The sequence below is a fragment of the Cavia porcellus genome, unplaced genomic scaffold (genome assembly GCF_034190915.1).
Source record: "Cavia porcellus strain 051 isolate PalLab524CR breed Dunkin Hartley unplaced genomic scaffold, mCavPor4.1 scaffold_16, whole genome shotgun sequence".
NCBI classification, from domain to species: domain Eukaryota; kingdom Metazoa; phylum Chordata; class Mammalia; order Rodentia; family Caviidae; genus Cavia; species Cavia porcellus.
The window spans coordinates 66,959,907-66,974,156 of NW_026947499.1; the positions used below are offsets into that span (position 1 = coordinate 66,959,907).

Sequence of the window (14,250 nt, forward strand, 5' to 3'; positions counted from 1 at the left end):
GCGGCAATTCCTCTTTGGCATGGGCTGCCAGACCTCAGGAAAGGTGCCCATGGAGGGAAGCCTGCCCTGAGTGAATGTGACAAAAGGTAGCCATGTCCTTGTGGGACTTGCTGTGGAGAAGCTCACATTGAGAGAAAGCCAGCGAGGAGGTGATCCTGGAATTGCATAGGATTCATGGCACAGTTATCTGTAAGACATCAACTGACGCTCCTTAGTAATAGTACTAATCTCTATCCAGTGGGTATTTTCAGTCACATAGCAGAATTGTAAGGATGGTCTCTTATCCCGCCATGTCAGGGCGTGTCTTGCTGATATGCTGTTCCTAAATTGCAGCCATTTGTTTCCAAACTTGTGTTTTCTAAGTTTGGAAAACTAAGCACTAAGCACTAAATGTGCTTCTCCACATCTGGACACTGATCACACCTTAAAAATTAAATAAGGGCAGCTACACCACAGCGCTGCTCCAAAGACAGTAAGCCACAAGCAGGTGCGGTGTGTGGGATTTTGAGGAGTCACCTGAGCACATTCAACAGGCGAGAACAGGAGCGGGATTGGGTTTAATGACACAAATGGTCCCTGACTTAGGAGGAATGATTGAAAACTATGGCAAACATTAAAAAAAACTATACATTAAAAAAACTATAGTAAACGTGTACATTAAAAAAACTATAGTAAAAACTCATTGTCATTAATCCCCTCTCAGAACCCTCTCTCTTGCTTCAAACCCACTCGTCCCATCCTTCTGGCCCCTGGAGGGTGCAGTTCTGGAAACATCCTCCTCCTTGTCTTTATCGTTGCTTTGGTGTCTTAAGTCACTGAAAAACCTTGACCTTTCATGTTCATTTTGACTTTGGGAAGGGGCAGGAAGTCACACGCTGCCAGTTCTAGGCGAATGAGAACACACTGTCAAGTATGTCACAAGCCTGCCTTTCTTTTGAATTGTACGTGGCAGCAGCATTCACCATAGTTTAGGTCAGGCACACCTCATAAAACACATAAGAGAAATTCCAGAGCTGCTTCAGAAAGTGGCAAAAATGGTGGGATAAGTGCAATTGAATAGTGGGGGGCATTTTTTTGGTGGTGGTGGTGGGGGGGTTAAAGGCAAGGTGTCTTTTATTGTTTATTGTAATAAAAATACTATTGTAATTTAAACACCGTATGTTTTGATCACCCTTGTAAGATAGTTGTGCCTAATAGTCTTTGACTTTAGAATGGTGTGAAGGTGCTACACGTTTCCGTAGAAGCCACGCTTGAGGTTTTGAGGGTCAGTCTCCCCCTGGCCTGGTGCTATGTCATCTAGTACTGGCCTGTAACACTAGGCAGGGACAGCAAGACGCAGCTCGTCACCAGCCATGTGCTTGCGTGAGTGATGCCTGATTCTCTCCTGAGGCTGTGATGTTGGGCAGCTCAGGTACATTTGACTTCCTGACATTGTAAACATTGCTGCATTGTAAATTGGGGGTTTTCTCTACAGTTTATTCAGTTCATTGGGTGCAAAATGTTACCGTTTTGTTATACAGTAAATATAAAGCTTATTCCTGAATTATTATACTGTGTTTCACACTAAATCTTCAAGCGCGCGGTGTGTTCTGTCCCTGGTGTCTGTGTCTGTGTCTTGACATAGCACCTGTGGCTACAGGCTGCCATATACACAACACAGCTCATGGATGGAATGTGGGTTACATACGCCAAGAGCTCCGACTACTTTGAGTTTCTGTGAACCCCAACCTAATAGAGGGAGGGATTGCTTCCTCCTCCTCCGCCTAATGCACTATTTCTGCAGCCCTGTCCCAGCACGCTGCTTGGTTGTGAGTTATCGCCACGAAGATCCTCCTATTCATGGATGCAACCTTTTATGTGTTCCAGGTGACCCAGGCCCTGCCAGCTATGGGAGAAACGGCCGTGATGGGGAGCGAGGGCCCCCCGGAGTGGCAGGAATTCCTGGTGTACCTGGTCCCCCAGGGCCTCCTGGTCCTCCTGGATTCTGTGAGCCGGCTTCCTGTACCCTGCAGGCTGGTCAGCGAGCTTTTAGTAAAGGCCCTGACCAGTGACCAGTTTAGGGCCACACAGCTGCTGCAGAAACTGCACCTGGGGAAGAGCTTCCCAGAAAGACCCTGCGGGATGCAGGAGCCACGCGGATCAGGCATGACCTCAGCCTGACTGCACAGGTCTTCCTGGACAATCAGAGTTAGAACAATGGTGCTATCCAGTAAGTCCTTTTCCCTTTCCCTTGGAGGGAAGACAGGGAGTCACCAGCAAAAGAAATTTAAATTCTCTTGAAATAAATGTACAGTTCTCTTGCCAGGATCTTGGACTTTTCATATGTGGCATAATAGTGTGTGGGCCACGGTGCCAATAAACAAAAACAGTTTGTGTACCTCAGTCGCAGCAGTTATTGTCATTTTTCATTTAGATGTTCTGGGTTGTTGATTCAATTACACAGAGGCTGACCAGACTAGTGAGGAAGACGCTCCACTGCTCAAGTCTGATGGGTGCTGAAATCTCCACTAACTGCACACTCCAGGGGTGAGGGAGGGCTGTGTGCAGCTCAGTGGCAATTTCCTTCCTTCCTCTGTTGGTTTTCATCGTCAGTCTGGGTTTCTTTTGAATTGTGTGTACTGTACCCCAAACCTATTGATATTTTAAGCTCATCTATGTGAAAGCAAAGAAGGGATTTTAATACCCTGGCACTCTGAAGTTTTATTGATGAAATTATTTATTTTAACATTTGCAGTAACATCTCTGATTGTACCAAAGAAGAAATAAATATGGTTTCTTAATCTCTTGCATGTTTTCTTATACATAACCATGTTCAATGAAGTCACTGAACTTAGATACAATAAAAATTTTAAATTACTGGTGTGTCTACAGGTACATGTGTATTAGTGTTTTTTGTTACAAAGAGATAGAGAACCTTTAATGTGCCACGAAGGTGTGAGAGTGGAGAGTGGTGAGGTGATGGAGAGAATGAATGAATGAGTATGAATGAACTTTGTGGACCATTTTGAAACATTAATGAAGGCTCTAAACCTACCCCAGAACAATGCCCAACATTTTTTTTTTTTTTGTATAGTATTCCAGAGATTTCATGGATTCCTTAAATCTAGTCTCACTTGTTCTTTTGGTTAAGAACCCCTGCCTTCATTTCCATAGTTTGTTAGCTTCCAATCAGAGATGCACCGCTGCAAAATGATGTATGTTTCACAGTTTCTTATACATTTCAGAAAACAGCTGAGCGGGACAGACGGTCCTGAGTGGGTTGCCAAAGAATCTGTCTTTTCTAGGGACTTTTACAGAGTAAAATCATGGGGTGAGACAGGTTAAAAGTGGGGAAAACTGGGAACTCACAAGACTTATGGGCATGAGGTGGGTCAGAGCTATGGTTAACCAATAAGATTAAGTGTTCAGGTAAGATTGATTAAATCAGGGAGAAATAGGGAAGCAAGGAGTGCGGAAAGCAGGCATGCTTAGGGAACAGTGACTCCTCCCCTAGGGGGTTGGGATGGTGACTCCTGACTTCCTCAGGGTGAAAGAGAACTATTTAGAATGTGGTGCCTTAGGATGTGGTGCATTTGTTTGATCTGTCTTAGGTCTGGCCCACAGCAGGAGGTGTCTGTTTCCACCAAAGTTGCAAGGTATCTGGGCTTCTGCCCTGACTCCTTTAGCCCTGTCTCACTACCTATATTTCTGTAACTAACTCAGCTGCCTGTAACAGTTGCTCATCTTCTCCAATAGAGAAAATTTCTCCTATTGCTCTGACCAGGAGTTTTTCCTGTGGCATCTCAGGACTGGGTCTCGGTACTCTTTAGCTTTCACTATGAGCTTCTATTGAAGTTTCTGGTGCTTTCCTCATAGCTGTGTTTGCTGACTGCCAAGATGCTCACTGAGTCTGGGGATGTTGCAGAGACTCTGCTAAGCACTGCACTCTTTTCTAATTGATACATACTGTTGGTTCACTTTTATGGGATGCAGTATGGCAATTTAATATGTGTATACAGTGTGTAAAAATTAAATCAAGGTAATAAGCATTTCTATCTCTTCAAGCATTAATCATATTTATGTGTTGGGAATTCTGTACTCTTCTAGTTATTTTGAAGTATATCATTGACTACCTTAACCAGTTGTTACCCTACTATGCTAAAGGAACCACAAATGATTCCTGCACTCTGTGTTTTAGTGCCTCTTACTGAATCTTTTTCTATGCTGGGTATAAAATGATAACTCAGCATTTTTAGTATTTTCACCAAGTTTATGGAACTCAGTCCTCTCAAGGGGGTTCAAGTCCTAATAGGATTTTTATATCAATTTTTTCATATGTACTTTCTGTACATTTAAAATTCCAGCCTGAGTTGTTTGATAATCATTATGTGATCTGTATTTGAATTTCTTTTAAATTGTTTACAGCATCTCGTTCTAGCATGAATTGTCTTCAGAAGAAAGAGTCCAACTGGGTTACATATATCAGTGTCATTTATGCAGGCTTCAAAGATGTTCTTCCTCTTACGTGGAAGATAATTTTTGGAAATAGAGGCACCTGCTGTAGCTCTCTCTCTCTCTCTCTCTCTCTCTCTCTCTCTCTCTCTCTCTCTCTCTCTCCTCTTTCTGTACTGGGAATCAAACACAGGATCTTGTGTTTGCCAGGGAGGCGCTGTGCCACTGAGCTACATCCCTGCCCCCTGATATCGTTTCTTAAAACAAAATTTACAAAGGTGGCTGTCACAGGAGCTGTGATACATGATCCAAAAAGTTCAAAGAAAGTATCTTTTCACCAAAGTGCTTTTATTTGAATTAGAGTGACATAATCAAAATACAACAAAAGAAAAAAATCCAATAATCAAACATGTTTCTCAGTTCTATAATATCATATTCATAAGAAAATTAAAAAAAATAAAGTTTCAAAGAACAGTTCACTCATCTGTTTTACAAAACTGATATATATGAAGGCTGTGTAACAAGCTCCACGAGTATAGTAACACTGGAAACAACCACTTACATATAGATTATGTAAAACTAGCACATTCAAATGGTGGGACACGCCACTATAAATTTCAGTTAAGAAAAATAGCTTATAGAAGCTCTAAATACTTTAAAGAAATTGCAAAGAAAAGTGCCCAGCAAATTTCTGCAAAAGAGAGCCAACAACTTTTGAATTAGATCAAGTATGTCTGTCTAGCAAAATGGAAGTCTTCAGTCCTCCAGCTATTTTAACAGTCGGGTGAAGTGTCAGAGTATTTGCAAAGAAAGGAATGTGCAAATAATTAATGCTGGTTAGAAACTGGCATGTTGATCAGGAGCAAATGATTTCTGATTTATTTCTGGTCAATGCTTCTTTTGGCAGTATGCTATAATTTTCATCCCAAATATCTGAAGGGCTGGCTAAGAACTATGGAAATCACTTTCCAATATGACAGAGGGCACAGAATCACTGTATGGTGTGGGACATTTGTCTTTCTGTCTGACAGTATGAGATGAAAGAGAAGTAATATTGTTTTAGGTGACTGACTTGAAATACTTTAAACTGGCTAAACTGGTATTACTATACTTAAATATGAGTAGTGAGATCTGATTTACTCGCATTCTGAAATGAACTTAATTAATGTAAATCCCTGCTTTAGAAGACCACCTGCACTTGTATCATTCACTTATTTTTTGACTATTATGATGTTATGAGGTATAAAAATCTCCAAGTTTAAAAATAAATCAGTATAGGTGGAAAGTCACTAGAGACATGTAAAATCATTTCAAATATCAAGACAATGACTTACAAACATTTGTTGGTAACAGTGACGAAAGGAGTGAAGAAATAGTATAGAGAAAAAGGTACTAGCACATTATTTACCCTGCCGTTGACAACAGATAATTTAAGCACCAAAGTAATTTAAAATTTCTTCTTAAAAGGATTGTGTTAGGGAAGCACAGGTCAAACCTTTGCATGTGGTAAAATTTTCTTCACTTGTATATTTAGTCTGTTTTCTTGAACTTACCATACTGGATATGATGGTATTAAGTACATAGGACTCAGTAAATCTTAAGTATTAAATCCAAATTGACTATTACTGTTTATAAGTACCCCTGCTCAAATGCTATTTAATGATCAAGGGGATATTAATTGATCCTTATTTTTCATCTTGATACACAGCAGTTAATATTAATTTTCTGTTTAACATGCCTCCACATCTTGCCCTTGACTTCAGTTTATCAAAGAATAACTGCAGAGAGGAGGAATGAGGAGAATCTGCTCAGAGAAGCTTCATTTTGACATTTATGTAAATTTGCCTTTGGCCTCCAAGTTGAACATTTGTGTGTGGGAAGACAACTTGCCTTAGAGAACATCTAGCTGATTTAGCCTAAGAGGATCTGAAGATAATAGTTCAAAACTATGTACATCATTATCCAGTCTAAATAAATGTGGAAATCCACTGGCATGTTTTGATGTAGTTAATTTCTGTTAACAAAACATGCTATGCATTTCAAGTACATGTGGGCCTCTCTTATCATTAATGATTTAAGAGCTTAAGTTCTAAGGAAAGTTAGTTGTGGTATTTCTTATCTTACACAGAAACCTTTACAACAGAGAGTTGCAAATGATTTTAGTGAGGCCATCACTTTGGGGAACTAATGTCTTAAAGGATTGCCACTCTGATTTTTGCTTCTGTTTAAAATTCTTACCTGAAATCTTTAGATTAGGCTTGTCACAAGTGACTGGAAAGATAGGTTATAAAATTATGTGACAAAACTGTAATTACCAAATGGTCTGAACATGAATCCTGCAGATCACTTCGGGGTCACCTAGATGCCTGTGACGGACCTTCGTAAGACAATGCTTATGGCTTTACCATGGTGGAGACCTCGTAGGATGAAACTGAAACGTGGAGCTTCAGCCACAAGAAGTGGGGAAAAGTAGATTCGGCATTAACAACTGCACCTTAGAATTCCCTGATTTAGGGTCAAATCCTTTATTGCTGAGATAGGCAACAAGCTCATTAATAAAGATAGAAGGATCAAGGCCTCAAAGTATTTTATCCACTTGGGATTTAGAATAAAATGAGTGCCATTCCACTTAACATGAGTATAATGAGTTAAACTTTAAAGAGCTTGATGAGGTAAGAGAGAAACAAACAAAATGAAAGAAAATATATCCCAAATGTTATTTTACAAATAAATAGTTATAAAATATGCCATAATACAATCCAAATGGAAATACATCAACATGCTAAAAATATCCCCAAGTATTCTTTAACATAGCAAAATAACAAGTTGTAAAATAAGCTTATTATGGTCAAGTGGCACACACACTTCCATTAACTATTAAATTTAAATCTTATATAACTACCCTCTAAATTTAGTGAGACTCTCACTTTATTTTTCACTTTTGACAAATTCCTTGATTTGTGTTGTGTCATTTACTGTTAAAGCTGAACTTGAAATTTTATTGCATTTAGCTTTTCTTAGACTTGGCTTTGGTCTTATCTTTCAGGGAAGGTTTGTTCAATGCCTGTCTGCTTGCTGACTGAATGACCTCTGTGATTGCCTGTGCCTCATTCCACTTAACCAAACTTAACTGATCAGTTACTCTGGCGTGCTTTTGTGCATGAGATACTGAGACTATAGCTCCAGCTACATCAGAAAATAAGAATGAAAATGACTATTTGTCCTGTTTCTGGAGACGCCCAGTATTTGAACAAATTTAATGTAGTTAATGTTATTTTTATCAGCCAAATAATGAATACAATTCACTGGCTGAGTCGCTGTGAAGTACAAAGGTATGAGAGGTACTAATTAAATTCTTTTGAATCTCTTTCTTTCAGAAACTTGAGTAATCTTTGTGAGAGGAGAGATAGGAAAGGGGAGTATGTGCCTCAACAATAATACTCTAAAGCATTAAGAAATGGCATACCGAAGCTGGGGATTTAGCTCAGTGGCATAAGCGCCTGCGTTGCAAGCAGGCAGTGGTGGGTTCGATCCCTGGTACTGATAAAAAGGAAAAAGACAAAAAAAAAAAAAAAAAAAAAAAAGAAATGGCATGCCACCATGGGAGATACTTGTATATCTTTTTTTGTCTTTTTGAGACAGGGTCTCACTGTACAATTAGGGCTGGCCTTGAACTCAGTTTGTAGCCCAGGCTGGCCTCAAACTCACAGTAATCCTCTTGCCTTACCCTCCCAAGCGGTAGGATTACAGGTGTGCACCACTGCGCCTGGCTGTCCTCCTGTGTTTTAAGAAGGTGGTTTAGGAGTGGTGGGAAAAATAAGAACAAGGTCAAAGACTAATCTGCAGAACTAGTCTGAGGGTTCACTAAAACAACTTCAGCATATGTCTTAGACCTGGAATTGTCAGTCTCAGGATGTGATTAACAATTTAGGAGAAAAACAGTAGTTTCAAAAACAGTATCCCTATCTTTCATAAATAGTGAGAGAAAAATGCAAGAATGGCACAGGTCTAATCACAAAACTAAGTCTTGAAAAATATAGAGTTAGACACTGGGTAGTTTTATAATTTCTTGTGAAAAGCTAAATACTTTTGTTTGTGAAGAGAGTATTTTCTAAAATTCAGGCTATGTATTTAGATATTTTTACATTAATCACTAAAATATGAGGGTAGTATACAAAGTAACAAATGATGAATTTGCATTTAACTAAGTATATAAGTATATGTAGACTGAAGAAATAAAATTGAAACAGCCAACAAACCGAAGGCTATTGTGCCTGTTTCGCAAAGATAGTTAAACCAGGAACAACATAAATTAGCAAAACATAAATAAAAGCTATTTACAAAAGTTTAAAAAAAAGTGCAAGTGAAAGGTATGATTTTAATGTCCACGAGCCCATTCTTAGGCGGCAGTTTTGTGAGTCTGTTCAAGTCATAGAGCCTAACACCATCTTGTGGACTAAAAGAGGTATTTCATAGGTTCTCAACAGGTGGGAGAGACTGCAGAAAAACTAAACCTTATTGAATGCCTAGTACACAGTCACAAAGAATTACTTTATAAGCTAAACATCAAATGACAATTTTTATAGACAATGCGCCTTGAAATAATTAAGTTTATAAGTGACTAAAATTTAAAAATTTCAACAATGTTAAATAGAGACAGAAATACATATTTTAAAGTCACACTAAATTACTATAATTGAAGTGTAAGTTTCAGAAGTTAAGACTGGCTGTGTTATGTTATGGTTAGAACTGAGAATGTCTTCAGTAGGAAAGAATGATGAATAAATGCATGATTTTGTCTTTTTCCTTTATATCATGAAGGCCACAAATAACTGAAGTTTTACCATCTAAAAGTGTAAAGTGATCTTAGTATAAAATTTAAGACTGGAATTCAAATATACTTGTAAATGGAAAAAAAAAAACACCCAATTCTAGTATTGTCATCACAGCCTGTAATTATATTTGAAAACTTACGTTGTCTGAGGAAATGAGACAAAATTAATAATTCTTCCCTTCTGTAGACATCACGGACATTATTTGGGAGTAAACAAATGTTTTGGAATGGAACAACATGGTACAAGAGAATTGGCAACCGTCAGGTTATTCAGAGGGAAATTTCCCACCCTACTTTGGGGCTCAACTTGTCTGCTTTCTTTTTATTAAAAGAACTGTGCAGCTGCCAGAGCTCCGCTGCACTTGGAGCCACATTAACCAGGGCCCAGAGTTTCTGGTTCTTGCGGCCCATCATGTGAACAGAACCGGAGCAGGACAAAGTGAGTGCGGGCAAATAACAGTAGTGTAAGAAGCTTGTACTTCAGGGCCACAGTGCTGTTTTTCTGCTTACATCATATTTAGTCATCTGTCCCAGCTTGAATTATGGTGACAGTTTCACTATGTAGTGTGCACCATGTAACATATTTACCCCTCCCCTGTTGAAATCATCAAAATAAACCCAAATCCTTGAAACTGAAATAAACCAGTTAAGCATTCATGGAATTTAAAAAAGAAAGATTCCTAACTATATAATTTGTTAAGAAAGGATGCATGGCATATTCTGTAGAAGTGAAATGAACAAAATTTGTAAAGAAAATGAACCACATCTTTTTGTATATATAAAAGTATCAACTAAAACATAATTGCTATCAGCAAAAAGTCAATAAAAACATTAAGATGATAAAATAAATATTTTGAGTTATCCAAGAAGCAAAAGGATAAACCTATTAACATGAAAAAAATAATCTTTGCAACATGAAAATGTTTAGTTTAAAAACAAATTCAAGTAAATGAATGTGTCACATAAGTTGTAATCTTTCAAAAAATTCAACAAATTAAAATCTCAAGATATACACATAGCACCTGATTTTAAATCTATATACATTTTGGGGGGGGGATAAATATCATTTTGCTAAGAAAACACATAAGAAAAACATGTAAATTCCAATTGTGTGAAGTTGAAAACACAGCACCATTGTAGCTACTGCACAGGAAAGAAAGTGAAGAAGAAAATCAAAGTTACAAACAGTTAGAGTAACTTTGGAAAGTAAAATAAATAAATGTGGAATTAAAATATACAGCAAAGTTCCATACGAAGTCACTAAAAGGTTAGATGTATGCACAGCCATGTCAACAGAACCTGACCAGCAGTCCATCCAACACAATGAAATCCAACGGATCATGGGTGCACTTACACAAATCCTGCCCTAATTTAGGGGCCGTCTCAGGCATCACTGTTCACAGCTTTGCCCGTTTTCAGCGGGCTCTCTTTCTGTAGACTCAGGTTTCAGTTAATGCACAGACAAAAGCAAATATCCTACCACATGTTTGCCAACATGGAGCTCGTGCTGCTCCTTGCCGAGGTGTGACCTGACTGCAGAGTGGAGGTTTTTGGTGGTGAAGCTCTCTGCACCTGGGACCTACCAGCTAGAGCTCAACAACATCCCCATAGCCACATTCCTGACCATAAGTGGCTTTCTACCAAAATGTCCCCAGATGACTCCCAGGCAGGCAGTACAACACCGTGCTGACATTCGGCTGATGGAGACTCTATCTGAAGTTTCCTTTGCAGAGTGAGTTTGGAAGCAAGTGGTGCTTCTTGTGCTGACTGCTAGTAGCCTGCAGGGCGGTGGCTGTCCTCCGCTGTCCCTCTCAGTGTGGCTTTTGAGAAACTATTCTCCTTAGGAGCTGAGGGTTTCATCTTCGAGGTATACATTTGCTGATCCCACACATTCATCTTCTAGGGCAAATAGGCTGTTTTTCCACTGAGACGCCTCCTGCCTTTTGTTTTGATGACCAGTTCTTGTCTTGGAGTCTGAGGGTCATGAGGTCAGAAGAATGACTTCAGGGCCCATCTTGCCAGGCTATTCAGGCCTCAGGAGTGCTGAAGAACAGCTTTGTGCTATCACTACTAAAAAGCTCTTAGGTAGGAAAACACCTTTCATTTGCTTATCAAAGGAGAAGCTCTCTGGAGAAGCCAGAATGTTAGGTTTTCTTGTGGAATTCCTAAACAATCTGAATTTTTCCCCCTCTGTCCCCATGCAGTTCATGCCAGCGGTGATTGCTTTGACTTGAGCTCATTATAAAAAATTACAAGATACTTGGCTATGGTGAATTTTTGGGGTACCTGATGAAATAATCTCCGGTATTATTTCCAAAACATAAGTTATAAAATGAAGCTCTTATTGTCTACATATTTTCTGTGTTAAGTAGAACGGATGTAGGATGACATAAAAATTCTTGTGTTAAAAAGCAAACAAGTCAACAGAAGCAATCCACTCTCTCAAAAAGCTGACAAAATTTTTTAACACTGATAGTAAATTGAAACACAAATTAAACTTCAGTGTAAGTCTGAAGCTTTAAAATTGAGAAATCCAACATCGGCCACCTGTTGATGAGTCTACAAAACGTACCTCATCATCAGTGTAAGTCATACATTTTCTTTTTGAAGAACTAATTGCAAGATTTGTTTTCATATTTCATATAAAACTCTGAATAGAAATCATAGTAATGATAAAGAGAAACATACATAAAAAACTTGGGAAAAAATCTAAAATGACCGATTTGAATTATTATAGGGTTAGGATCTAAATTGTTGTTTTTAATGTTTGGTTTACACCAGAGGAGAAACCAAAAAAGCAGCCCACAACTCTGAGAGTTTGACAGAATCACGACTGCTCCAGTGGCAGGGCGGTCTGGCCTGAGAAAGTCTTCCTCGAGTGTGTTCACTTTCCACCTGTCTGCTGATGGGCATGAGACCCAGGATGCAGGCAGTCCTCTGGTTTACATTTTCCACTGGGTCCTGGGGGCCCCTGGGGCCCTGGTGCGCCTGGAGAGCCTGGGGCACCTGGAGAGCCAATTGCTGATGAAATAAAAGACCTTATCAGAATACACAGCACATATGGACCCCTCTCTCTCCCTCCAACATTTTAACTGGACGCATAAAGACTGCAGGGAAGGTGGGTCCCATTTTGAGTCCTGTGTTGCGAAGACTACATCAGTGTTACCTGAAGTCCCAGGAATTCCTGGGCTCCCGGGCAGCCCGATTCCAGGTTCCCCTCTTTCTCCTTTCTGTCCTCGGTACCCTGAGAGATTAAAAAGGGGGAGCAGTTAGAACGGTCTATGGCAATACAACATGGTTTTGGCTATTTTCTGAGCCTATAATGTTTATATAATTTCTTCATTTAAAATAAATCATATATTAGCTATCTGTTTTGTTACTATTAACTCCACTTTGAATTTATATATCAGATTAAGCAATGGGGATCTTAAAAATGTACAGTGAATGTGGACTGGATAAGTCATGGCACTTTTATACACAGGAAAGCTACTCAGCTATAAAGAAAGACAACCTCAAGGCTCTTGTAGGTAAATGGATACAATTTGAGATAATGCTCAGGGGTGAAATGGTTCAGAGTCACATGGGTGAATGTTGTTTCCGTAGTATAAAAACTAAAGGAGTTAGTGGGATCCAAAATGCACGATACATCCTGTGAAAGTGAAGGGGAGGAAGTGTCTAAAAAGGGAAGGCAGTGGCCATCGTTAATCTATTATCGTGATTTAAAACCTATATTTTTTCCATTGTTCTGTTTGGTTTTATTCTGTTTCAGTTTATCTAATTTTATTATGTTTGATAGCATGGTCAGCTATTTCAAAGAAACAAAATATACTATGGTAGCCGTTATTGATTTCCTTTGAAGTCTTGTATTGCTTTCATTGTTTTTGACTGATTTTATTCTGTTTTGTTTAATTGTATCATGTCTGATGGTAAAAGCAACTACTTTGAAGATAACAAGAGGCATTATGGTACCCACTGTGGTTTCACTATTATCTTGTTTTGAAGTCCTATACTGCTTCCATTGTTTTGTTTCTATTAGTTTTATTCTGTACTACTTTGATTTTATTATGCCTGAAGGTATGGGCAATTCTTTTGAAGATAACAAGAGGCATTATGGTAGCCATTATTGATTTCCTTGTATTTTGTTTTAAAGTCATACACTATGCTTTTTGTTTTGCTTCGATTGACTCTTGTTTTATTTCATTTGGTTCAAATTTATCATATCTTCTTTTAAATAGCTCTGATAAGGTATGTGAACAACCTTCAACAGGAATTCTGACCAGAACCTAGGTGTAGGCTAAATGAAAGTAGACTGCAGAGTCCTGCTTAATATTAGGGCAAAGTAATGTAAGAATATGAAACTTAGCCCAAGAAGGAAAGAAACAAACAACTGGTGACATTCAGTCAGCGACAGCAAGAGTATGAACTCATCCTATGAGTATGAGGTCTTTGTTCAAATGACTGACAATAATAATATCAACAATATATCCTTTTACAAAAATATTGAGCAACCTTATGTTTTATCAAGACTGTTTATGTTTTTTATTATAGTAATGTACATAGCATCTTAAAGGACAAAAATAAAATATACAAACGTTCAGGGAGGACAATCAAAGGTTTCTTGTGAATTAAAAATGAAATGGTTTCAGGTACGGCATCTCATCGCTAAGTGTCATAGCACAACAGAAAAATAAACTGGAGTTTTTACTTAATAAATAACAAAACAAAATCTTTTAAGCAAGTGCTTAGTAAACATGCCATCTATGTAGGTTTTTGAATGAGGGACTTTAACAATATTGGAAAACAATAGGAGACTGAGGGATGCTTCATATGTGCTTACTGCATCAGTTTAAGACACTTGAACAAGGACTGGGGCTGGAGCTCTGTGGTACAGCATCTGTCCAGCAGGTACCAGGTCCTGGATTCAATCCCCAGCACCAAAAAAGCCAAATCAAAACAAAACATCCAACCAGCCAACCATCCAAACA

The 14,250-nt window shown here is 38.6% G+C and overlaps 2 protein-coding genes across 7 annotated transcripts in view; one reads left to right on the top strand and one right to left on the bottom strand.

Annotated features, from left to right (window-relative positions):
• The window catches only part of Col9a1 (collagen type IX alpha 1 chain), an 85,744-nt gene extending 82,888 nt beyond the window's left edge, over positions 1–2,856 (top strand). For all 4 annotated transcript variants that reach the window (XM_063227037.1, XM_063227039.1, XM_013142245.3 and 1 more), the window contains one exon: positions 1,867–2,856. In XM_063227037.1, coding sequence (XP_063083107.1) covers positions 1,867–2,051 — 185 coding nt within the window. In that variant the 3' untranslated portion in view covers positions 2,052–2,856. The remainder of the gene's footprint in view (positions 1–1,866) is intronic.
• Positions 2,857–4,758: 1,902 nt separating this feature from the next.
• The window catches only part of Col19a1 (collagen type XIX alpha 1 chain), a 305,188-nt gene continuing 295,696 nt past the window's right edge, over positions 4,759–14,250 (bottom strand). For all 3 annotated transcript variants that reach the window (XM_003478284.5, XM_013142233.3, XM_005007610.4), the window contains 2 exons: positions 12,432–12,509; positions 4,759–12,286 (listed from right to left, as the gene is read on the bottom strand). In XM_003478284.5, the coding sequence (XP_003478332.3) occupies positions 12,150–12,286; positions 12,432–12,509 (215 nt within the window). In that variant the 3' untranslated portion in view covers positions 4,759–12,149. The remainder of the gene's footprint in view (positions 12,287–12,431; positions 12,510–14,250) is intronic.